The following is a 23,176-nucleotide window of genomic DNA, read 5'->3' as shown; positions in this document are numbered from 1 at the left end:
TGCTCTACAGCTTACCAGATTCTGAAATAGTCAGTTTGTCTATCAGGTTTGCTCAGGTATGTGGGTCCCACACATGTTCCTGATGTCTTTCAGTTGAGCTTGCAGATTTGCTATCTCTTCAGACCACCACACTGATTTAGAGAATATCACTGGAATATGTTTGGATCCAGCCTCTAGGAGAGCTTGGGAACCTGCTGATTTAGATTCCCTTGTAGCTCAGGCACAAGATATTTCAAGTAAAGCACTCAGAGTCAAGATATGCTAAAGAAATAGAAACATGAGATGAAGCCACTTCTAAATAAAATTCCTTCCTGGAAGTATAAGCAGTTAGTACAAACACTGGCTTCCCTTATAAAATTTTGAAGGACTACTGAGTATATCTTTATTTTCTCTCCATTGAAATGTGAACCCACCAAGTTGGAGGTTTTTATGTAAACCAACAACTTTGAGAACTATGTGAACATTGCAAAACACTTCTGCTAGATCATCATTTCCATTTCCCTTCCACTCACACAGTTCCACTTTAACAATGAAGATCCAGAAAACTCTGTAATCCCTTTGTGTTATGTGTGCTTCTGTTAATTTTGGGGGTGGGGTGAGACTGAAATGAAATAAGGAGAGAGATAAAGAACAGTTGCATGTATACTCCTCCAAGCCTTTCTGACATAATAGGTAACTGTTTAACTGCCTTTTTCCCCACTTTCACAAAGGTAAGGCACAGTGCGTCTCTCGTGTTGAGGCTCATGAGCTCAATGCTTCCAAAACTATTAGAAGTATTCTCAAAGGGGCAACTCATTTTTTCCCCAGCCACATTGTCCCTCATACTGCTGAATATGGGGTCCAAAGGAGTCAGCTGCTCTGCAGTCTGACTGGACCAACTACAATAGACAGCTGCCTGTGAAACCTCCAGGGAAGAGGACAGGGGCAGCATTACATGTTTTTACCTTGTCTCCCTTAGAAAACTGAATTAATGATGGATGTGGTCATTTAAGATAGCAAAAATCCCAATTTCACCACTAATCCAGCAACTTTCTGTAAGGCTTTGTTAGAGGAGTACACTTATTGTCTCTTGAGCTTTTAACTAAAACCTTGGATTCCCTGGACTCACATATACCAAAATCACTGGTGTTTGTATAACATGGCTTGCCAGTGGTTTTTTCAAAATATCTTCATTCTGAAGAGAGTTCAACAAAGAGTTCAACCACCCAGTTGACAATTTGCGCTATTATTATAGAAAAAGCAAAGGCATTTTGGTGATGTATTAGAAATAGGATACACCTTCTCATCTGTCTTTCAGTGGAACTTCCCATTGGTTATGTTCATCTGGAAGATCGCCCCTGCCCTTTGTTGTGGAAACACAGTGGTTGTCAAACCAGCAGAACAAACTCCACTGACTGCCCTTTACATGGGATCCTTAATTAAAGAGGTAAGTTGTCAACAACAGAGTTTTTTGCCCTTCTCAGAAGTGTAAGAGTATACAGCAGCTGAAATGCCACAGAGGTAATATAAGCCAGGCTGTCCTCTGCAAGTACTTCTCATTGCATGTCTAGCCTTGTACTATGGAACTTACCTTACTGTAAACCAGTGAAGCAAATCCAGGGCAAAAGCATGCATGTCTTTCAGCCTAGTCCACACACACAAAAAAACCCCACAATAGCAATTTAGTAAACTCCATTCCTTGGCAAATATATTTGTATTACAAAAGCACAGTACATTTCAAAGTCAAAAGCAAACAAGGAGTCAAGAGCAGAGTACTTAGCGGTGGGTGGCAATGACTTTATTAGCATAGTTATCACAGAAAAGGACCAGTTTGTATAGCTAATTATTATTGCTTTATTAATGGAACAAACTTTTCATCCACCTGGGTTTATTATTAACAGGGAGCTGTAAAATTGAACTGGTGACTGCTGCCAAACTTGTGAACTCTCTTCACACAGAAACTGGGAGAACACACTTTGTGCTCATGAACACAAGGAGTGTGGTAGTTTCTCCAGTGTCTCCAAACTTACATTGACTATGGTGCCCAGCCCAGCAAACATCCAAAGAACAGTTAAATAGTTTAGCTATCTTGCTTCCCAATAAAATCAATAAATGTAATCTAACATGTATGAAGAGTTGGCACAGACGTCAATAATCACCAGTGCAGTAACCTTGCAGAGTGTTAATGGAAATGACTTGGCACGTTTTATTATCTTACTTCAAAACAATGATTCAGCATAGCGTACTGGCTGGTTATGCATAAATATTTCACAGAAACTAAATGACTATCAGGAAGGACCCAAGTCCTGCTGTTATTGCATCACATAGTAAATGCTATTAGGTAATATTGGGGAGGAGGAATTGCTTTAAAATAATATCAGAGATACCTTCTCTATTCATTTTTAACAATAAGTATGAGAAAATATATTTCTCTGAAAAAGCAACTTTACAGGGAAAGTAACTCAGTTCTGCTCCGAGGCTAATGAAATATCTATTCTGATAGGCAAATATTTATATTATAAAGTCCTTCAAGATTTATGCACCCAGATCTAGTTGAGTTTTAATTTACACTCAGATTACCAGAATAAAGTTGGAGCCCAAATCCCTGATAGTGATCAAAACCTCAGCGATCACTTCAGTAGCTGCTTTAAACTTGTTGTGAAACTATCTGAATATCTAATTTAACTTTCTACTTGTCAAGTGTCCACATTAAAAAAAAAATATAGTCACTTTTGGTAATCCTCACTATCCTTCTTAATAGTCCTCACAAGGCTCCTTTGCTAATATGTAGACAATAGCTTCTACTATAGATATGGAAGTTAAATGCCCAAAGTGAGACTGTGAATTAGTCCCATAAAAAATATTCTTCTTACTTTACTCTACAAATTAAGTATGAAACGCAATGCTAAGCAAATGGAAGGAACCCCATTGTATCATCATTTCCAGGGTAAATATTCATCTGGAATATTAAATGAGCATAAAAAGCATTGACAGAATGTATCTGAGCATGAACCTATAAGGGACCAAAGTTGCTCGAACAAAAGTAATTGTCTGGTATCCATAATGCAGAACATGAGCTTTAGGAGCTGTAACTCACCAGCTGAAATTCACCATTTTCCAAATGAAAATGGAACCTTTGCATGTAATTCCAAAGTCCTGTTTAATGCTAAAAAGAGGCTCATTTAAGTGATAGTAGAGCAGATGCATCTTTTTGGTCTTCTAATCCTATGCTTGCTCTGCAAGTGCCTTTGAGATGCCATAGCTTCTTCATAAGCCAGCAGAAAATCCAGCTACACTTCACACATCCATGGGAGTTTGCCTGACAAGCTGTTGGAAGAAAATAACTGATTTTGCCTATAAATGGAACATAACTGATATAGAATTGGTGGGAAACAATAGGTTTGATTTGGCCCACAGGAAAAGCCTCTTTAAATAGAAAATTTGCAAGATACTGGAACTGTGCATATCTCAGCCAGCTTTTTCATGCTTGGTAGCTGATCTGCATCTGCTGTGCTGTAAATTCTTATGTTGCCTACTCTTTACTTTCAACCCACTTCCAGAGGAAGAAGCAAAGACATTGAGTTTGAAGTACTATTTCCATCATTTTTCCTAATAGAATTTCAGTGTAAGTAAGTCAGCAGATCATTAATTAAATTCCATCTAGTGTGAGTGATAATGAGCAGAAGTCAGCAAGCACACAGGATGATTCAAATAGCTTTAATGAAGCAGACATGAAATTAAGCAATCTTTTTATTTACACATCTGACTGGGGGAGAAAGGAAAAAAATAAATTTATTCCTTGGCAATGGCACTGAAAAAGAACTAATTTTTTTTTTTTTAAAAAGGGCCAGTTCAATAGCCTAAAAGACAGATGAGGGAAAAAGGGCATAAATCATGAGAATGAACACATTTGGGGCTCTAGGGCTGAGAATAACTGTATGACTGAGAAAAGGTAGCTGGAGAACTGAAAAGGGAAGTAAGACTATATGAGACATGTTCTTCTAGTCATTACACTTCCCCAAATTTACAGGGTTGTCTCTTTCAATTCAGGCAGGATTTCCACCTGGAGTTGTGAACATTGTGCCAGGCTTTGGACCCACCGCTGGAGCAGCAATTTCTCACCACATGGATGTAGATAAAGTAGCTTTCACAGGCTCCACAGAGGTACTATAACGAATGAAAGAAAATATAAGCAGGAAATGTGCCCCTCTGATTCCCAGTAATGATTTAATGTCTAACTTGTTCTATGTAACTATTTTAACTTTTTTCTTTCTTTTGGCTGCTGGTTTGTTAAACAAAGTCTGTTTAATGATTTGTTGGTTATTATTAACTTTAAACATATTTAAACAATGTTTGTATGGCAGGAAAGCCCTTCAAACAAAGGCACTCCATGAGATACAATAGATTCTAGTATACCAAGGCTATTTTAAGTCTTGTCCTTTAAAATGAAAATATTTTCATAACTTTTTGTTTGCTTCTTTTTTTAAGAATAACTATTTTAAAAAATGCAAAAAAGTTAAACAGGCTGTGCTCCTTTCTCCTTAATTTTAATAACAACAGGATGGTAGGAAGGTACTTCAGAAAACTCATTCCTGGTTCTGCACACACTTAGGTGAGATGATGGCTTTTTATTATTTGAATGATACTGATGAACATTGGGTGGTCTTAGGAAGTGTATCTGAATATGTATCAGTTTAGTAATTGAAAGGAAGGTCACTGTTAATTTTCCCTAGCCGTCACTCTGAAGAACTGGGAGTGATATGATCAAAGATTTGTCAGTGCAGGCTTTATATAACTATATCCTTAACACAGTTCATTATATTATCTGTCCGTACACATGCTACATGGAAGAGCTGCCAACTGGTCTCTTAACTTCTTGGATGTACACTGCAAAGCTAAATATCATTGTCTCTTGTCAAGGATCAGTACACACTGAGTGCAAGAGCTATGTTTATTCTTAGAAACCTTTAGCTCTAAAGTAACAGGAAAAGAAAACAACCCAAAACCCCAACATCTGAGAAATATCCCACAGATGTTCCCAATGGACAGTAACAACTACAATTCCTAGTACCCCATGTCCCTTCAAAGGCAGGTGGACCAGAGGGTGTATTCATAGACTTTGGTGACAGTTCTCTTCTTCTGACAGTGTAATTTAGCAGCAAGAAATGAAGGCAGGAAGGCTGGCAGAGGGAGGAAGCTATCGAATGGTTGCTACACATGAGCAGTTACAGGCCAAAGCCGCAAGGACTACAAGCATGTTTTCCCTTCACAGTTTTTCCAGGACAATTCATATTAAGTAGTTCCTTTAATTATGCCATCAATGGAAAGAAGTAGGGTAGGCATTCTGCCTCACAGTGTCTATTTCCTTTTCTTCTTTCTTCTAAGGGAGAAAATGGAATAAGGAAGAGTTGGCCATGCAGGCTGTGTAGATACCTACTTTTTCTCTCATACACTTTGTGTATCAAAGGGCTTTCCCATGTATAAAACAGAGGAATTTCAACCTCGTGGGAGTAACTGGTAGAGCAGAAATCAGTGCCTACTTTAGATTACAGATACAAGCATGTAGAATGGTGGTAACCAAAAAAGGACCAGACATCTTTGGCAGTTAACATCAGTGTGTCCAGGGGAAACTCTTCTAGAAAGCATTCCTGGTTTGCACCCTGACTCCTCTTTTCATATGTTTTGTTTTGTTTTGTTTTTAATTTATTTTTTATTTCTACAATTACTGGGATAGCAGACAACTGTGAGCTGATTTTCACTTTTGAGGAACTCAAAGAAATGTTACTGAGGTCATAATAAACATTTTGAGATTAAGTTGTTCTCTCCCTACCTTTTAGGTTGGCAAACTGATTAAAGAAGCAGCAGGAAAGAGCAATCTGAAGAGAGTTACATTGGAACTTGGAGGAAAAAGTCCTAACATTATATTTGCAGATGCAGACTGTTAGTAGCGTATTTACTATATAACCCTACTACTTTTGCAAGTCCCATGTTCTTTTCTTTGTCAGTAAATTATTTCTATCTGTTTAATTTTAATAAGATATATTGATTTTATATAAATTTAATTTGTAATATAATATTTGAATAAAAGTACTTTTTAATGTTTTCTGGTCATGCAATAGTTTTAAATTAGGTTGCCACCAAAAATTGGTGGCTCCTGAATGTATATGAACCTCTGAAAATCTGTCCACCCTTACTGTAATTAAGGATCGTCCTAATACAACATGAATGCAGAACCAAAAGTAGCTAGATGATTCTTATACAGGTTTATTACCTTTCTAGCTGAATATTCCTCTTGGTACTGCTGATAGGGCAAATAATGTTGAATCTACATTTCACATAGAACAACTGAATGTGTGTCTAGGTGTACCGTGCTACTCTTGATAAGAGTAGTTTTGGACATAAGTAAATGGATGAATATCTGTGTTTTAAAGGGCCATAAAAATAAAAATTGCTAAAAAGGGAAAGAGATGGAGTGAAAAAAGGTTTGTAAAGAATTTATGACATGACCATTCAAGTTTATGGTCTGATAAACTCTGCATTTCTTTGCAGTGGACACTGCTGTGGAATTTGCACATATTGGTCTGTTCTACCACCAGGGACAGTGTTGTATAGCAGGATCTAGGATTTTTGTTGAAGAGCCTATTTATGATGAGTTTGTTCGCCGGAGCATTGAACGAGCAAAGAAGTATACTCTTGGGAATCCTTTGTCGCCTGGTGTGCAGCAAGGCCCTCAAGTAAGTAATGTTACATGTTTTCAATATAATTGTGACACAATATCACAGTTTAATGTACTTCAAAACCTATTGTTGTATTAGTTTCAAGGCTAGGTACAGTTGTCTAGTGGTTACTCTGGAGAACCAGGAGGAAGAAACTGGAGTGATGGTTGGTTGTGCAACTATCATAGGCCTAAGGGTGAGGTTTCTTTCTCTTTTCTAGTTCCTTTTATTATGGAATGGGAACAATTATATAGAACTGAAATGCTTTGAGAAAGCTCCAACGCAACAGCTGTAAAAGCACAAATACAATCTCCAATGTCAGAGATTGCTAACATTACATTCAAATAGTGCCACTGTAAGTGAGTAGCTTAAGGAAATAAAATTTAATAGTGTCTTTTCCCCTTTTTTATGGTGTTAGTGTTTCATTATGCTATTCTCAGTTTTAGAATATTACACAATTAAAATGCATCATTTTGTACTTTTTCCTGCTTATGGTAAAAAGTTATGCCAACAGCTTCCCCATTAAATGAATGCTAAAATGCAACATTAAAAAGCATAGCTATCACAATGCTGTGGATTCAGTGGATCACATTAGAGCATTGTTAAATTAGTTTTCATCTAGAGTCTTATTCCCATATCAGCTTGTACTACAGGATATACGCTTTCTTGGCAGAGCTATTATGCACATATTTGGTTGTCACAGAATAAAGGAACTGTATTAGAGACAAAGCAAAAGCTAGAGACAAAGCAACTCCCACACATTTGATAAAGTAATGTGTTCTTCATTGGTTATCACAGTCATTTTATGTAATCAAAGACACCAAGTAAACTGTAAAACTGCATTCCAAGCCAAAAAAGCTTTGGAGAATTTAACAATAGTAAGGATGCTGTTTTGATATCCTGCAATGTGTCTTGCTAACAAGCTAACATGTTCAGCTGAATAAATTTAAATGCCAGAGGGCAGGAAGACTGAAACAAGTAAACTCCAGGTGTCTGCTGTACAGCTAATACAAAATTAACAGGAATCCCCTCTCATGTTATTGTGGCTTTACTAAGTTTGAAATTCATGCTAACAATTTAAATAAGAGATGAAAGTAAACTTTTACTAAAAAAAAAAAGGAAGGTTAAACATTTGGAAAAAAGCATTACTGAAAACATTTGAAAGCACATGAAGACTCTTTTCTCCTCCAGTCTCATCATTTGCCCTTCTTGGCCTCTTTTTCTTCTTAGCAAGCTTTAACAGAAATCTTAACTTTTTCACTGGTTAGCAAAGTTTCTCCTTTTAGAACAGTTATGATCCCATTTAATGGAAAATTGTAACCATGCAGTTTAGGTGCATTTCTTTTGTGGTATTTATGTTAAATATCTCTCTTTGTCTTCAAATTTCTTGTTGTGCATTGACTAATTCTTTCTAGAAACAAAAAACATTAGGCTGTATCAGGCATAGTCACTGTGCTCTCTTGTCATAGAGCCTTCTTGAAAGCCATATTTGTCCTCCAGTTCACAGGTCCTCTGGGGCAGCACCTGCCTCAGGCAGCAAGTTTGGGTAATGCTTTGCACAGTGAGTACCAAAGAAGAGCCAAAGGCCCTACTGGAATTCAAAGGATCATATATATGCTAATTCACACACTATTAAGGAAAATAATGATGATAATAATATCAAAGGAATGACTGACAGCAATGTGAGCTGTATCATCTAAACATCGTCTTCTCTTCAAGATGTTAATCCACAAAAGATATTTGGCCACGAGGGTGGCATAAATTTTATGTCTTCAGCACGCAGTAAGACAATTGTTTGAAAGCAAAATTACAAAGAGAGCACAGCAAACTAAAAATCACCTCCTTATAAATATCCTTATAAATTCATATCCTTGTGAATATAAGCTTTTGTCACAGCTTTAGATAAATAGCTGTTTAGTCTAATACACATCCAGGATTCCCCAGAACCTTTGAAAATATTATTGTGTTCTATGACCATGGTAAAACTTGTTGCTTAAACAGAAATGCAACCTTTTTATTGCACAAATAAGAGAATAAGATACACACCTACTCTGCCGACTGATGAGTCTGATCACAGAGAAGAAGCTTCTGTGAAGAGTTCCCCTAGAAGTAATGTCAGTATCTTTAATGACCCAGTGCTTGAAGGGCTGAACTCTGAAAATAGAACAAATAAAAAAAAAAAAAAAAAAAAAAAGAGGGTGTTAGGGGCCTCTACCAAACAAGCTTTACTATTGAGTTTTTCTTGACATAAATGTTATCTTGTGCACAATTTCCCTTCAGGCCTGAAGTGGTGATTGGTTGATTTGGAGAGGGGAAGAGAGGAAATGATGTGTGATCTGTTTCTAGTCCCCATTTACACTATTTCCTTTTATCCACTTTGTCACTAAAAACCAGAAAGGGTTAGAGAAATATAAGCCCCTATTGTACTGTCACCATAAACTCCTTTTCCAGCCAAAGACCATGCATTTTTCTATACTATAGAGCCAAACTACAACATGCTTGGCATATGTTAAATTTGTTGGTAGGCTTGGGTGAGTGGAGGGGCAGAGATTGGCTTCATACCATAAACAATCTGCCATCTGTGTTTCTCAAACCACAAATGTAAGTGTCTTTATTCCACTAATAAATCAGAATGAACTGAAAACAGCATTGAATTTCAGTTGTATTTTATTGTTGCTTTTTAGCTTCCTGTAATAGCTTAGAAAAAGAGTACGGCCAATCTACCAGACCTAGTGAAGCAGAGAAGAGTTTTGCTGGCTAGACCAAGCCCTCTGTTATTTTTGCAGAAACAAGCTCAGCAATTTTTATTTTGATGAACCATTTGCAGTTGGGAAGAGTACTGGGAGAAGTATAAAACACATTCATTTTATAGATTTCTTTTCTTTCTTTCGCTAAAGAAAACCAGGATATCAGTCCCTCTACAGCTGATTCTCATATGTCAAATTTCTGATTACTGGTCTATTTGAGAAAAGTCTGCAAAGTTTTGAGAAGTTAGTGACAAGAATATTTGCAGCTCTCTCCAGCTGTTGCACTTCAACACATGCAGTTGAACAAACCTGGAACATTGTTAGGTTTTGGTTAATGAGTTAGAAGAACAAATGTTATCAGTGTGTGCTGTTTTCATCCCTGTAATATCTTTTCATTTAGATTGATAAGGAGCAGTTTCAAAAAATCCTGGAGCTAATTGAGAGTGGGAAAAAAGAAGGAGCCAAACTGGAATGTGGAGGAGGTCCATGGGGAGACAAAGGTTACTTCATCCAGCCCACAGTTTTTTCTAATGTTACAGATGATATGCGCATTGCCAAAGAAGAGGTAAATAAATCCTTGGCAGTCTGTATTCTCACTGAAGATTTTCTGTTTAAATGTCTGTACAAAATATCCATTTAGTAGGTCAAGTGGCTACACAAAAACACTCAGTAAATCTGTCGTTCCATCCTGCTGGTGTTTAAAATGCTTTTCTTGGTTTCTGATGCCCATTTCACCAACTCAGTGGAGGTGAGGGAGAGGAGTATGAGGCTGGCCTGCCCTCAAAGGCTCTAGCTTAAGATGGCAGTAGATAGGAAACATTGAATTTTGGATCGTTTACATCACCCCATACTGCCAATGTCTCACATATCAGAGTCACAGGAACCTGTAACAGAGAAGCAAACCTTGAAGGCACAGCTTGTGAACCCTTTGCACTGCCTAAGGAGCCACTTGAGTTGGGGTTTGGACACAATGCGCACCAAGCAGCTATTTTGCAGTAAAAGAAAATAGTTAGATTGTTCTTCCACAGGCATTTTGTTGGTGACAATTACAACAAAGCAGAGTTTTGCCTTTGCAGGGTTATTTAACCTAGATCAGTTTGCAAATGTGTCTACACAGCATTGAAGGAGCTTTTACTGACCCAACTAAGGTGGCAGTGCCAGGGCAGCAGTGTTCATCTGCCAGGAACAGGAGAGAGTTAGGAGTGCAGAGCTCCTATGCCATTAAGAAAAACAGTTCTGTAAACACAGCCTGTAAGTCCAGTCATGACCTTTTCTCTGTGCTTTTTTACATTCATCTTGATTAATAACTGCTGCAATTGTGCTGCAATTGGTGTCCATTATACTTCTTCATACTAGAAAGCTCCTTCAAAACTGTTACAAATCTAGTTGTTGCTTTATATAGCCAGCGATACTGCTGATGCAGTCTGCTGAACATACCTAGTACATTCAGCAAGAGTCAACAGGCTGAATTAAAATGAACACCAGAGCATCTAGAGTTAATTGTGATGGGCAGAGAGCTGCACAAGAGGAGAGAGCTGTATGAGAAATAATTTAGATTGTTTGTGCTGGTCTGGGAGGCAGGTAGGAAACTGCAGAGAGGTATGTTTCTTCACAGATCTATTAGTGTCCTTTGCATCACCAGTACAAAAAGTGCTTCTCTCACACTATTTTGAGTGTATTGAATCATGAAACCCCAGACAGCCAAGGCAATTTAAAGAATATCCAGGTTCTGAAACTCACAGTTTGAACAGTGGGGGAACATTCAGTGGTTTTCTGATCTGTGTAAATCAATCCCTCCAACTCTAGTTAGAAACTAGCACTAAACACTTTCCAGGTAATTAAATTAGAAAGCTCATGATCTATGGGAACAGAAGTAATTAGATGTGGTAATGCCCCCTTGCCCTACACAGACTTGGCACTGTGTGGTGGGTATGGGCACCTCTGGCTGAGAACACAAAGCAGCAGTAGTGGGAAAGCTGAGCCTGAGAGACTATTATCTCGTGTAACACCCATATGGAAAGCAGTATTAGTTGTTTCACTTGGCATACATGCCCAGTTGTGCAACTACCTACAGAGATAAAAGTCTAATAAAAAGTTTAGTCGAAGGAAAGGTTGAATGTCTTTCTCAACTCTAAAACTGGAGCTTATCAAGAAAATACCACTTCATTGGTAACCAATATAGATATGTAACACACTGTGACTCCATGCTAACTACTTTTATGGTGGGTATCGTTTCATCTTTATTTATTTGCTTTCATAATTTATTGTTTTATTTATTTATTTATTACTCATTTCACAATAAGCTATCTTGATTTGCTCCATACTACAAAAATCTTACCTTTATGTGCATTTATAATCCTTTTTAGAACTCTGTTCTGAGATGTACACTCTTGACTGAATGAATTCAGGAATAAGGCTATCTGACAGAAAGAAATTTTAAAAATATAAATTATTTAAAATAGTAAGCTATCCTAGTCCGCTTCATATGTTTACATGTGTCTGAAACAGATATTTGGACCTGTTCAACAAATCATGAAGTTTAAAACTATAGATGAAGTTATCAAGAGGGCAAATAATACTACCTATGGCTTAGCAGCAGCAGTTTTTACCAAAGACATTGATAAAGCACTGACGTTTGCAGCTGCTCTTCAAGCTGGAACAGTATGGTAAGTAATGGCTTTTTTAATTCTTCCTTCAGAACTGCAGGTGCCAATGGCAGTAATTGTAGGACATTTTAGCACTTCTTTGGGTGCTATATTTTTATATTTCAATTCCTTGTCATCTTTAGAGAGGCAGATTAATGCCATCATCCTGCGTCTCTCTTCCCCTCACCTTTCTATACTTAACATGCTATTAAGTAAATATTTCTTGTAAGTCTTCACACAATTGACCTGTAAACTTAGGCTGAAAAAGGGAATTGACTTGCTAAAAAGGAAAGGAGACAAAAGGGAATACAGTGAGAGTGCCACTCTCCTTTCCATTCAGGATCTGGGGATAGCCCTATACATACTTAATTTGCAGGGATCGTTTTCTGTACTGTGTAAAGAAATTAATTATCTGAAGTTCTGTAGCCATTAACTTGGGCAGAACGTCCACCTGTGATGGAAAAAATTGATAAAATGTTATTGAGAAAAGGAAGGAAACACAAGTGGGGCAGAACTGCTACAAGTCTAGCTCAGGAGTTAAAAGGCCTCATTGAAAGAGCTTTAAACTAGATTTGAAGGGGGAAGGGGATAAAACCAGGCTTGCTAGGGATGAGCCTAGCGGTGGCATGCCTGTATTGGAGAAGAGATCAATAGCCCAACTGAAGTGCATTTACACCAATGCACGCAGCACGGGCAATAAACAGGAGTTGGAAGCCATTATGGGGCAGGAAAACTATGACGTAGTCACTATCATCACAGAAACATGGTGGGATGACTCGCACAACTGGAGTGCTGCAATGGATGGCTACAAGCTTTTCAGAAGGGAGAGGCAAGGAAGCAGAGGTGGTGGGGTAGCCTTGTACATTAGAGAGTGTTTTGACTGTCTAGAGCTCAACAAAGGTAATGATAAGGTTGAGTGCTTATGAGTAAAGATCAGGGGGAAGGCCAACAAGGCAGATATCCTGGTGGGAGTCTGTTATAGACCACTCAACCAAGATGCAGAAACAGATGAAGTATTCTACAAGTGGCTGGCTGAAGTCTCACAATCTCTAGCCCTTGTTCTCGTGGGAGACTTCAACTTACCAGATATCTGCTGGAAATGCAACACAGCAGAGAAGAAACAGTCTCAGAGGTTCGTGGAGTGTGTGGAAGATAACTTACTGACGCAGCTGGTAAGCGAGCCAACCAGGGGAGGTGCCTGCTGGACCTGCTGTTTATGAACAGAGAAGGCCTGGTGGGCGATGTGGTGGTCAGAGGCTGTCTTGGGTTCAGTGACCATGAAATGATAGAGTTTTCAATTGTTGGAGAAGTAAGGAAGGGGGTCAGCAAACCCTCTGCCCTGAACTTCAGAAGGGCAGACTTTGGCCTGTTTAGGAGTCTGGTTGGGAGAGTCCCTTGGGAGGCAATCCTGAAGGGCAAAGGAGTCCAGGAAGGCTGGATGGTATTCAAGAAGGAAGTCTTAAAGGCACAGGAACAGGCCGTCCCCATGTGCCATAAGTCAAGCAGGCGGGGGAGAAGACTGGCCTGGCTGAACAGAGAGCTTTGGCTGGAATTCAGCAAAAAAGGAGAGCTTACCACCTTTGGAAGAAGGGGCAGGTGGCTCAGGAAGACTACAAGGATATCGTTAGGTTATGCAGGAAGAAAATTAGAAAGGCAAAGGCCCAGCTAGAACTTAAACTGGCCACTGCAGTGAAGGATAACAAAAAATGTTTTTACAAATATATCAATGACAAAAGGAGGGCCAAGGAGAATCTCTGTCCTTTGCTGGATGCAGAGGGAAACATCGCCACAAAGGACGAGGAGAAGGCTGAGGTACTTAATGCCTTCTTTGCTGCAGTCTTTAATAGTCAGGCCGCTGAGCTGGGAGATGGAAATAGGAAACAGAATGAAGCCCCAATAATCGAAGAGGTAACAGTCAGTGACCCAGTTCTCCACCTGGATGCCCACAGGTCTATGGGGCCAGACGGGATCCACCCAAGCGTTCTGAGGGAGCTGGCAGAGGAGCTTGCCAAGCCACTTTCCATCATTTACCAACAGTCTTGGTCAACTGGAGAGGTTCCAGATGACTGGAACTTAGCAAATGTGACACCCATCTACAAGAAGGATCAGAAGGAGGGAACTACAGGCCTGTCAGCCTGACCTCGGTGCCAGGGAAGGTCATGGAGCAGATCATCTTGAGTGCCATTACGCAGCACGTGCGGGATAACTGGGGGATCAGGCTGAGCCAGCATGGGTTCATGAAAGGAAAATCCTGCTTGACCAACCTGATCTCCTTCTATGACAAGGTGACCCGCTTAGTGGATGAGGGGAAGGCTGTGGATGTTGTCTACCTGCACTTTAGGAAGACCTTTGACACTGTCTCCCACAGCATTCTCCTGGAGAAACTGGCTGCTCACAGCTTGGACAAGTGCACTCTGTGCTGAGTTAAAAACTGGCTGGACGGCCAAGCCCAGAGAGTGGTGGTGAATAGAGTCAAATCCAGTTGGCGACTGGTCACGAGTGGTATTCCCCAGGGCTCAGTATTGGGGCCAGTCCTGTTTAATATCTTTATCGATGATCTGGATGAGGGGATTGAGTACACCCTCAGTAAGTTTGCAGATGACACCAAGTTGGGTGGAAGTGTTGATCTGCTGGAGGGTAGGAAGGCCCTACAGAGGGATCTGGACAGGCTGGACTGTTGGGCCAGGGCCAACTGTATGAGGTTCAACAAGACTCAGTGCCAGCTCCTGCACTGGGCTCACAACAACCCCATGCAACGCTACAGACTGGGGGAGGAGTGGCTGGAGAGCTGTCTGGCAGAAAAGGACCTGGGGGTGTTGGTTGACAGCCGCCTGAACATGAGCCAGCAGTGTGCTCAGGTGGCCAAGAGAGCCAATGGCCTCCTGGCTTGTACCAGGAATAGTGTGGCCAGCAGGACCAGGGAGGTGATAGTGCCCCTGTACTCGGCACTGGTGAGGCTGCACCTTGAATACTGTGTTCAGTTTTGGGCCCCTCACTACAAGAAGGACATTGAGGTGCTAGAGTGCATCCAAAGAAGGGCAATGAAGCTGGTGAAGGGTCTAGAGCACAAGTCTTATGAGGAGCGGCTGAGGGAGCTGGGTTTGTTTAGTCTGGAGAAGAGGAGGCTGAGGGGAGACCTTATTGCTCTCTACAACTACCTGAAAGGAGGTTGTAGCGAGGTGGGTGTTGGTCTCTTCTCCCAAGTAACAAGTGATAGGACAAGAGGAAACGGCCTCAAGTTGCCCCAGGGGAACTTTAGGCTGGATATTAGGAAAAACTTCTTCACATAGAGTGTAGTCAGGCACTGGAACAAGCTGCCCAGGGAAGTGGTTGAGTCTCCATCCCTGGAGGTATTTAAAAGACGTGTAGACGTGGTGCTTAGGGGCATGGTTTAGTGGTGGACTTGGCAGTGATAGGCTAACGGTTGGACTCGATGGTCTTAAGGGTCTTTTCCAACCTTAATAATTCTATGATTCTGTGATTCTATGATTCTATGATTCTAAATACAAGGACAACTATTTTCAGTGATGGAAAAGAAAGAGGCAACTTACGTGGAGCTGGAAAGGCAAAGGCTGAGAGATGTAAGAGTGAAAACTTGGACGAACGGCAGACTGAGTCTAATGACTATCACTGATAAGAGACCTGCATTTCCCTAGAGTTATCTTAATGCGTCAGAAAGAGAACAACCAATTTTACTTGAATGCAAAACCTGTGTCCAATTTACATTGTATCTGAAAGAACTTGCAACCAGCACAAATTCCTGCCAAGGTCCTGTGACCTAAAAACATACGCTTTCTAAAAATAAGTTAACAGTTTTGACTTAGGAGTTGGTGTTCTTTAAATGGAAGAAATTTTAAATTAAATGTGGAACGACTGTGTTTTACATCATTGTGGATCTGTCTAGGAATACTTAACTATGAGCAAAATCTCTTTTGTTGAAACCAGTAGACTGGCAGCAGGAGATATGAAAATAGAGAATATCTGATTTGACAATGTTGCAAGACAAAAAGAGCTTCTCAGGTAGGTAGCAGGATGCACTTTCTGCCGAAACACTTCATACTGCATATTCCCCTGTGAAATTCCTTACTCATTATTGTATTTTTGTTCTCAATCACAATACAGAATATGGTTTAACATTGAGTAGAACCAAAAAAACCTTCCTAAATACTTACCAAAGCGATCTTGAATTATCTATTGGAAGTGTACCTGCAGAAGATTTAACTGTGACTAGTCTTTGGTTTGAGAGCTTATGCACTAGTTAGTAAGGAATTTTATCATAACTATCAGAGAAAGATATGACTGTCACTCTGCTTGAAGACCTTTGATGAGTGTTAGAACCCTGATCATAAGTGTAGTTTCTGGTAATGCTTTGTTTCTCTGAACCTTGAATTGCACATATTTTTGCAAATATAGTACTCAGATATAGTGTGTGAATATCACCATAGGTTTTTTACAGTCAACAAAAACCCACTGATTTTTCAGAAGTGAAAAAAGTTGTTTCACACTGTCAAAAGTAATTTTCCTCTTGTTCTAGGGTTAATTGTTACAGTGCAATGTCTGCTCAGTGTCCTTTTGGAGGATTTAAGATGTCAGGAAATGGACGAGAAATGTAAGTAAATACTTTTAAAAATGTAGATTCACAGGAACTGCAAAATGAAATTCCAAAACCCAACTTTAAACATTCATAACTAGGATGCCCCATTTGAGATTCTGTCAAATTAGTCTATATAGTGATTAGAAGCTTCATGTTGTCAGAGACAACATCAAGAAAAGAATTCCTCTATAAAACAAATAAGAAAATTACTTAGATACACACTTGTTCAAAATTACCATTTTTATTAGCTTGCGGTCTACTAATATACAAAACTGATCATTGTTTATAGTTTACAGTTTTTGCATATATATAGAAAGTGTCATTTGCATGAAGATATATATGTGTGTAGTTTCTGAATCCCCTTTAAATGCTAGGTTTTTGAAAACACAAGATGTTTCATAATCCTTGAATTAAACAAGATTTTTCAGTTTAAAAGTCTTGTGACAACCATGTTTTTACAGTACATTCCAGCTTGGGCAAAAGTTATAACAAAAATAGTCCTCTGTAGTCTTTGGACCTTTGATCTTTTCCCAAACGAGAAGTGGAGGATTATACAGAAATGATAAGCTAATCAAATTCTTTCAAACTTCTAAGGTTTAGTCCAGTTTCAATTTGAATCATGTCCTGTCTTATCTGTATTCATCCCGATCTTCATATTAGCAAGAGAATCATGTAATGTCTTACATCATGAAACATTTGATATCATACATGTTCATTACATTATGTAGAATTACATCTTCTGGGTATTTTTGGAACGTAAATCGCAAGCAGTCCTTTGTTAAAAATGCCATATATCTGGGAACAACAAATTATTTTCAAAGCAATGAATAAAAATCAAAACATCTAATTTTTCCCTTTTATTAAGCCAAATGTATAGTACTTTTAATGAATAATAGAAGTAATTAAAAAACATGTGTGCAGGTGAAGTGCTTCAGAGCTTCTTTTTCTCTTTTTTCTATTTTTTTTAAGAGATAAAGGCTAGGGTTTTGTGCTTGCTCATCGCTGGACTCAGTCTGCTCCTGATGGCAAAGCTCCCACTGCCTTCAAAGGAAACAGAGTTATGCCAAAGTCGAGAGCTTTAGAAAATGTCACAATAATTTAGGCCATTACTATCAAGGACTGTTTTGCATTTGCTGGGTGCCAAAAATTGGGAGATCATCAATTCTTAATTACAGCCTTTTGCAGAAATATTTTGGGGATTTATTTGCTGGAAACAACAGGAAGACAATAATAGCCTATCATAAAGATTAATATTCTCTATAACAGTTCATTTTGAAGGAGTTAAGCTTTTGTGCAAATAAAGCTTTTCCTAATGCTTAGTTCAAAATCACAATTAGTGGACCAATAAAAATATTCCTGCTGAAGAGCAAGGAAGGAATTAGCACCACACAGATGTCTGCCATAGAAAAAAGTTTTATAAACATGTGGCAATCCATTTTAGGAGAGGCGAAATATGTGTGAAACAACTGCACTGAAATAATCAGGAAGTCAGTGTGTCAAGCCATCGACTTCCTTGAATCCCAAAATAAAATTCCTTTTATAAGTCTTGGAATGATAATACCATTATGAATTAAACTATGGAATGCCATGTCCTAACAGAATGCCACTTTAGAAATTAAGACAGTCAGTAAATATTTTCCTACAGCATAAGAGTCCTGAGCAGAGATTTCTGTTTTGCATTTGTATGTATCTAGTAAGACGGCAGTGATACCTAGATAACATTATACTATAGCAAACCGTTGTTCTATAAAACAATCAATTATGTCTAAATAGTTTGACTGTGTCAGATGTCAAACATCTAGGCACACAAGCAAGCTTCATCTCATCATGTAAAACCTAAAGGTGGAATCCTGCTAATAACATGTCAGTAAGATTTCAGTGTTTTTCACTGTCTGGGAGACTTCATAGTGGATTAATTATGTCCCCCATTTACTCGAGAAGAAGCATCTATTCATTGACTCTGGAGAAAACTCTTGACATCAGAGGAAGGCCTTTGCAAATAACTTGTTGACCATGCTTGGGAAGACCTAACATGTGCCTGATTTGCTGCACCCAGTTTAGAAATGCAGTAAATTGATTAAACACCATTCTTTTGCACAGAAACGAAACTGCTCTCTCTCCAAATTTGCTCAGGAGGCAGTTGCTGTAGCTTTTCAAGAGGCTTCCAGCAGCAGTCTAGCTGCACAGACAGAATATGTTCGGTATACTTGTTGTACATTTGGCCAATTGTACAGCACCACCAAAAATCCCATCCAGGACATAACTCATATAAAAAGCATTAGCATAAATATTGCTCTTCATTCTCTTTTATCTAGGGGAGAATATGGCCTTCATGAATACACAGAAGTTAAGACAGTCACAATCAAAATCCCACAGAAGAACTCATAATGCTGCTTGAGGTGCAGAATTTAGCATCTTCAAATGAAACATAGCCTGAAAGGGCTATTTGAATTCTGAAAAGTTTTATATCCCAAATTATTCACTAACCTTTTTGCTTTCTGATTGTATAAGAGATACTTGCTTACATTAACAATATAAAGAATACTGTAGAAAATTTTAATGTGATTAACTGAGAAAAGGAAACTTTAATGGTACATAGATAACTAATTTTGAAATTCATGTTAAGAAAGAACTATTTTTTATTTTCAGTGGAAGGTCTCTGTAGTGCTATGAAAATGTTCCTTTTTCAATGTGTTCTACAGGTACAGTTTGAATTTATGTGGTCTTCTAAATATTAGATGGCAAGGTGTCTTTGCATTTTCTTTTCTTTGTGGCCTTAACAAAAGCACTTATAAGTAATTTGCATATAGATACTTTTCTGTGTCTTTCAAAAATAATAGACTTCTAGATATATTTCTTAGACTACTGAATTTGTTCATCATACTACACAAATGTAATCTGGATAATATTAAACAATATTAAAATCCACCTTCAAAACCTAATATTGTTCCTTTCATTAGTCTTTTCTATTACACTGCTTTACCACTGGGCACTATGTAGCACATGAAAGTATGACCTCTCTTTTTCATATAGCTGTTTATTCTCATAAAGACCCTCTGCAGTCATATGTGTCCCAAGCTGATCATAACCTCTAAGGTCTCTCAGTCTGTGCAGCTTTGGTGTTTCACAGTTCTCTGCCAGCACAGCTATCAGCACCCTCTGACGGCCACTCACCATCAGCAGCCACTGGATAAGCTCTGGGACAGCGGTCTACAGACAGCAAGTACAGCAATTACATAGCCTGCTACTGACAGGGTCATATTTTCTCTGGACTGAACCCAGAGCTGCAATTCGTCTCTTGTTACAGAAGGCCAGCCTTACATACAACCTTACGTACAAGCTCTGCCCGTTAGTAAGAACATAGCACACCATAAATTTTTAAGCAGCAAGTATGGATAATTTGCACAGTATTGAAAGGAAAGAGATTTTGTTCATTCATATATGCTTGTCAATTTTTTTTTTTTTTTTTTTTTAACAAGATGGTTAAAACAAAACCCAGATCAGGCTTTCACCCTATGATTCTTCTCTGGATGCCTTTTTTCATAAAGTTAAGAACTGGACATAAGACGTGTGGCACAGGTATGTCTCTCCACAGGCCTCTACATTATCTGTTCTTGAAAGGTGTCAGTTCCAAATCCCATACATATGCCTCTGAAATAATTTCATTACCCATAGTTATCAAACAAACCCAGCCCTGGTCCCATATCAAGAAACAAGTAGTAAAATAATAGAAGAAGGAAAAGAGGGAAGAGTGAATCAAAAGTAAAAATGTACTGTGGCAATAATTAGCAGAGATTGTTCAGCAGAGCTGTACAGAAGAAAGTGTGCAGAAGAAAGTGTACAGAAGAAAGCACAGAAATCAAAATAAATGCCAAATAAAGGGAAAAGAAAAAAAAAATTCCTAAAGAAATAAGCTGCAGAGAAGACAAAAATGGCAAAACACTCCGGAAGACTTTAAAAGTAAGGAACATGGTATTAGAGAAAACCTGGATACAATGAAAGATTAAATATTTATAAAGAGATGAAAAACAGTATGTAGAGCAGGTATGGGTCTTCATAAATCTCTACTGTCCAAATTCTGGTTTTGCTGAAGTCAGTTGTAGAAGTCTCAGAGGAGAATAAATAAGCTAAATGACAGTAAGCCTACATTTGCATTTTGGTTTGGATCAGGAGTGCACTTCTGAAATTATGTTCCTGATCATCCCCACTTACCTTCTTTGGTTCACATGGAAGAGTGACACAGGGGAGCAAAACCAGGTGCCTTTTCAATGACACTAAGACAGAAGACATACACTCGGCCTATGTCTGGTATGATCCAACCACTAATAACCATTCAGCTCTTAGAAGCAGACTATGGCTAGTCTGAAGGAACTCCCCTCTGAAAGTGTACTATGTGGGCGGTTGGTTCTCATCTTCTCACAGTGTCCTTTGGCAACACAGGACTGCACATCCAGTCCTACCAGGCTATGTGGCCTGCAACTGCAAGCACAAGCAAAGAATGACTTTGAAATATAACCAGAGGAAAGAGAAAACCCAACATAAATAGAAGGGTGTAGGAGAAGGATCAACTTGACCCTTGCATGCATATATGTATTTTTCTTTATAATGCCTAAAATATTTTAATACTGTTCTCAGCAATATTGTAAATCTATTTGAGTTCTTGTTTGACAGAGTCATTCTCTTATTTACAGGTAAAAGAAAGCAGGCAATGGTCTTGTTTTGTCAATTTAAATGTTTCACTGTGATCAAAATGTAGCATCTAGCAGTGACTTTAAGTTCTCATTTTTTCAAAAGCCTTGAGTCAGAGAAGTATTTGCATGTGTATATTACACATGAGAGAGAGTGAGAGAGAGAGAGCAAAGAGCAAAAGAAGGCAAAGACTATCATTCAACCAAGATGAAACACTCAACTTTTTCATCAGAGCCAAGTATAGCTTTGGTTTAATCTGATGACACACTGAAGCTGTTCCTAAGAGATGCCAATGTAAAGAGATACACTTTTGGCATCTAATAAGTTTAAGGAATTCAATATGTGTGTGTTTGCCTAAAGCACTTGAGATATGCTTGAAGGACGCAAACAAAGGCTTAATAAATTGCATAGTCTGGTTTACCTTAAAAGAACTAGTTCACAGTGCATGGCAAAGTGTCCAGCCCAGAATAATTTCAGAATATGATCCCATTTGTTCCTCAACCACCTGGTTACTAATTCAGAGTAAAGGTCAGGAACGGATTTCTTTCATGATGTACAGACTATTAGTACTAATACAATCTCTCTGTGAATACAAGAAATGTCCTTTCATGATTAAGAGTGTTTGTAACTCTGTTCATGGTATTAAAGACCCCATCTTTGCTATGTCTTTGCATTTTATCTGCACATGTGTACGGTGGCTTGTGATCACTCAGTATGGGCAGGAATAAATGAGGACTTAAGCTCTGCAAATATTACACAATTAATTAAGGAGGCCCTTTCTTTGTGGGCTTGAATCACTATCATGTTACTCCTGTTACACGTCAAAGCAGCACCATTGAAATTTGATGGGATGAAACAGAAGAAGAGCAATAGTTGATCCCTATGTAAATTTTGCTTATAATGTTAGTGAAGTTGCAGTCAACATTTCACAGAGAATAAAAATTAACAGGAGAAATGAACTTGCTGCACTTTCTTTCAAAGCCACTGAAAACTGACTGCTATATTCACCAACAATTACTAAATTTATATTTTATGTTTGGATTGAAACAATATTTTTCATATAGTTCTCCAAGGAAGTGGGTGCTTGAGTAAATAATGTACAACAATATCCCAGCAGATTTGAATGGGACTATTTCTTTTTCCAGTGAACTACCTTTCTACCCCCTTACACTAATGAATGCATACCTTTAATTTTCATGAAAGTATGACCAAGGAGATGCTTTTGCAGTCTTCTTGGAAAGCTATCTGTTTCAGGCAATTTTATACCATATAGAAAAGCAAGTCCTAGAAACTTGGGGTCCTTAAAGCCATTGTCTTGCCACCACCAAGGCCATCCATGCCCCCTCCCCTGCCCCTGACACACTATTTTTTTTAAGGGGGGGGAAGCTGTTGAATGTCAAGAGCAAGATAAAGGGACCCTCGGGCTATTTCACTCAAAACAATGAAGCTGTAAGGAATTCTCATTCTCTCTCAAGAAAGAAAATTATTGATAATCCTCAACTGCCAGATATCCAGGTCTTAAGACAGACAAGAGAAGATATGGAAAAAATATTTAGAGTAAGAAAGGCATCTGGCTTGGATAAGGAGTGAAAATTCCCTGATGAAGTAGGTTTTAGGAAGGAATTTGAAAGATGTGAGAGCTTGGCAGGCAAAAGGGCTCGGGGGGAAGAGAGTGGGATATTCCATCTAGGACACAAAAGATAAGCACAGAAAAGGTAAGCGCAAGAAAAAGAGGGAGAAAAGAAGGAACCAACAGCAGAAGTATAAGGAGTCTGACAAGGAATGAAAGCAAAACTAAGGATCACC

The 23,176-nt window shown here is 38.7% G+C and overlaps 1 protein-coding gene across 2 annotated transcripts in view; it reads left to right on the top strand.

Annotated features, from left to right (window-relative positions):
- ALDH1A1 (aldehyde dehydrogenase 1 family member A1) overlaps positions 1 to 19,623 on the top strand; it is a 39,147-nt gene extending 19,524 nt beyond the window's left edge. For both annotated transcript variants that reach the window (XM_009474361.2, XM_087742363.1), the window contains 8 exons: positions 1,298 to 1,426; positions 4,030 to 4,143; positions 5,817 to 5,919; positions 6,529 to 6,713; positions 9,843 to 10,007; positions 11,951 to 12,108; positions 16,622 to 16,696; positions 18,997 to 19,623. In XM_009474361.2, coding sequence (XP_009472636.2) covers positions 1,298 to 1,426; positions 4,030 to 4,143; positions 5,817 to 5,919; positions 6,529 to 6,713; positions 9,843 to 10,007; positions 11,951 to 12,108; positions 16,622 to 16,696; positions 18,997 to 19,069 — 1,002 coding nt within the window. In that variant the 3' untranslated portion in view covers positions 19,070 to 19,623. The remainder of the gene's footprint in view (positions 1 to 1,297; positions 1,427 to 4,029; positions 4,144 to 5,816; positions 5,920 to 6,528; positions 6,714 to 9,842; positions 10,008 to 11,950; positions 12,109 to 16,621; positions 16,697 to 18,996) is intronic.
- The last annotated feature ends 3,553 nt before the right edge of the window (positions 19,624 to 23,176 follow it).

This window comes from Nipponia nippon, unplaced genomic scaffold (assembly GCF_047370975.1).
Source record: "Nipponia nippon isolate SJK-2023a ecotype South Korea unplaced genomic scaffold, ASM4737097v1 scaffold_8, whole genome shotgun sequence".
NCBI lineage: Eukaryota > Metazoa > Chordata > Aves > Pelecaniformes > Threskiornithidae > Nipponia > Nipponia nippon.
This window is presented reverse-complemented; position numbering and strand designations above follow the sequence as displayed.